The 2,117-nt window shown below is 51.5% G+C and overlaps 1 protein-coding gene across 1 annotated transcript in view; it reads right to left on the minus strand.

The window, feature by feature from the left end:
- The window catches only part of PDCD6IP (programmed cell death 6 interacting protein), a 72,707-nt gene extending 72,282 nt beyond the window's left edge, over positions 1-425 (minus strand). The window contains exon 1 of the mRNA XM_029938777.1: positions 65-425. Within this exon, the coding sequence (XP_029794637.1) occupies positions 65-273 (209 nt within the window). The 5' untranslated portion in view covers positions 274-425. The remainder of the gene's footprint in view (positions 1-64) is intronic.
- Between the last annotated feature and the right edge of the window lie 1,692 nt (positions 426-2,117).

The raw sequence follows: 2,117 nt of genomic DNA on the forward strand, positions 1-2,117 counted from the left end.
GGGCCCGCGGGGACGAGGGGGGACCCCGGCGGGCCCCTCCGCACCGCTCGCGCCCCGGGCCCACCTCAGCAGCGTCTCGAGGGCGCCCTCGTGCTTGTCCAGCGGGCGGCCGAGCGCGGCGCGGCGCAGCTTGCTGAGTTCCTCCGCCGCGCGGCAGTACTGGGCCTGCTCCTCCCCGCCGCTCGGGTACGTCTGCTGGATGAACTTGACCAGCGGCTTGGCCAGGTCCACCTCCGAGGTCTTCTTCAGCTGCACCGAGATAAACGTCGCCATGGCGGGCACGCCGGCCGCTGTTCGGGCCAGACCACACCGCGGGACGCCGAAGAGGGCCGAGGCGAGCGTACGAGCCGGCTGGCGGACCGGCGGACCGACGAACAGACGGACGGGCTCTCCACCCGGGCTTTGGGTCCGGCCACTTCCGGGAGCTCCCGCGCAGGCGCGCTGTGCTCCGCCCGCAGTCACGTGAGGCCGCCGGGGCCGTGAAGCCGCAGACCGCAGAATTCTCTCCCCTTCCCGCCCACTGTGGCGGCGCCTTCGCGTGAAAGTAACCGTTCCTCCACTCGAACAGCTTCTCGGGGAGGAAGCGTTCCTGCCACCTGCGAGAGGTTGCTGCGACCTGTCCGAGACGTTGCAGCCGCGGGGTTGCGTCCTTGCAATGCGTCCCTCTACGCGTGGACGGAGTGCACAGGGAGCCTTATAGGAAAGGTCCCTGCCCTGGTAAGGACAGGGAAGGGAAGGGAAGGACGGAGAAACTAAGGTGTACAAAGTATCCGAAGTACGGTAGGAAAGGCAAGGTGCTAGGAATGTAGGGTATTAGGGTCCCTTGAAAGAACCTGATTTAAACAAGGCAATCAAAACAGGCTTCTCGGAGGTTAACTTACAACGACCTGCCGTTCGAGAAGATGCTTGACATTGGTGGAAGGGAAGGGTGGCAAAGGAGACCATCACAGACTTAGGGGGTGCAAGTGCAAAGGCCCTAGGAAGCAAGCACTTTCCCTTGAACAGGAAGTTGAGGCAAACTGTGGCAAAAACTTCGAAACCACATAGGAAACGGAATAAAATAAAGTTGAAAGAGTAAAGCAAGCATCATTCATTCAGAACTTTGTAGGCCAAGTTAAGAATTTGTATTAGGGGCGCCTGGGTGTCTCAGTCGGTTAAGCTTCCGACTTGGCTCAGGTCAGGATCTCTGGTTTGTGGGTTCGAGCCCCGCATCGGGCTCTGTGCTGACAGCTCGGAGCCTGGAGCCTGCTTTGGATTCTGTCTCCCTGTCTTTCTGCCCCTCCCTTGCTCGTGGTCTGTCTGTCTCTCTCTCTCAAAAATAAACATTTTTTTAAAATTTTAATTTGTATTATAGAATAAATGCAAAGGAAGCCATAAGTGGGATCTAGGCAATATCGACATGGTACAGTTTACCTTTTAACAAGGCTGCCCATCAATCTGATACGGTAGCCCTTGATGGGCTGTAGTATGAAGTATACAATATCATCTATGATATATTTCAGGCAGAAATGCTTGAGTCTATCAAACCTTTGCATCTAACAACTTACTAGGAAAGGGGATAGAGGAGCAAACTAAATGATCCATAGGCAGTAACCGAACATCCAGCAGATGGAACATTCTGCCTGACAACTGGCTTCATCTCTTCAACAATGTATTGCTATGAAAAAAGCCACCGCCGTATGGGGGGACAAAAACACACAAGATACCTAAGAGTGGATTGAATCCTAGTATGAAGAGACTACCTACAGAATGCATTTTCAGGACAGTTGAAGAAATTTCAATATAGAGACACTGAGTATAAGATACAAATGTGTTGCCACGGAAAGAGGCAAGTCACAGAAGAGTGTGTGTTATGGTATCTCACTTTGACTACAAAATGCACGTATGTGTATGTGTGTACTACAAAGGAATCTCTCGGATTGCATTGTAAGTTTTTAGCAGTTGTAATCTTTGGGAGTAGAAGAGTGTATTTTTTATTTTCTTTATTTTTTCCTACCTTTTTTTTTTTATAACGGTTGAGTTTTGCTCAGTTTTTTTAATTAATGTTGATACCCGAGTATAGCTTAACACACAATGTTACATTAGTCTTAGGTGTACAATATAGCAATTGATAGGTG

The sequence above is a fragment of the Suricata suricatta genome, chromosome 5, assembly GCF_006229205.1.
Source record: "Suricata suricatta isolate VVHF042 chromosome 5, meerkat_22Aug2017_6uvM2_HiC, whole genome shotgun sequence".
Taxonomy (NCBI): domain Eukaryota; kingdom Metazoa; phylum Chordata; class Mammalia; order Carnivora; family Herpestidae; genus Suricata; species Suricata suricatta.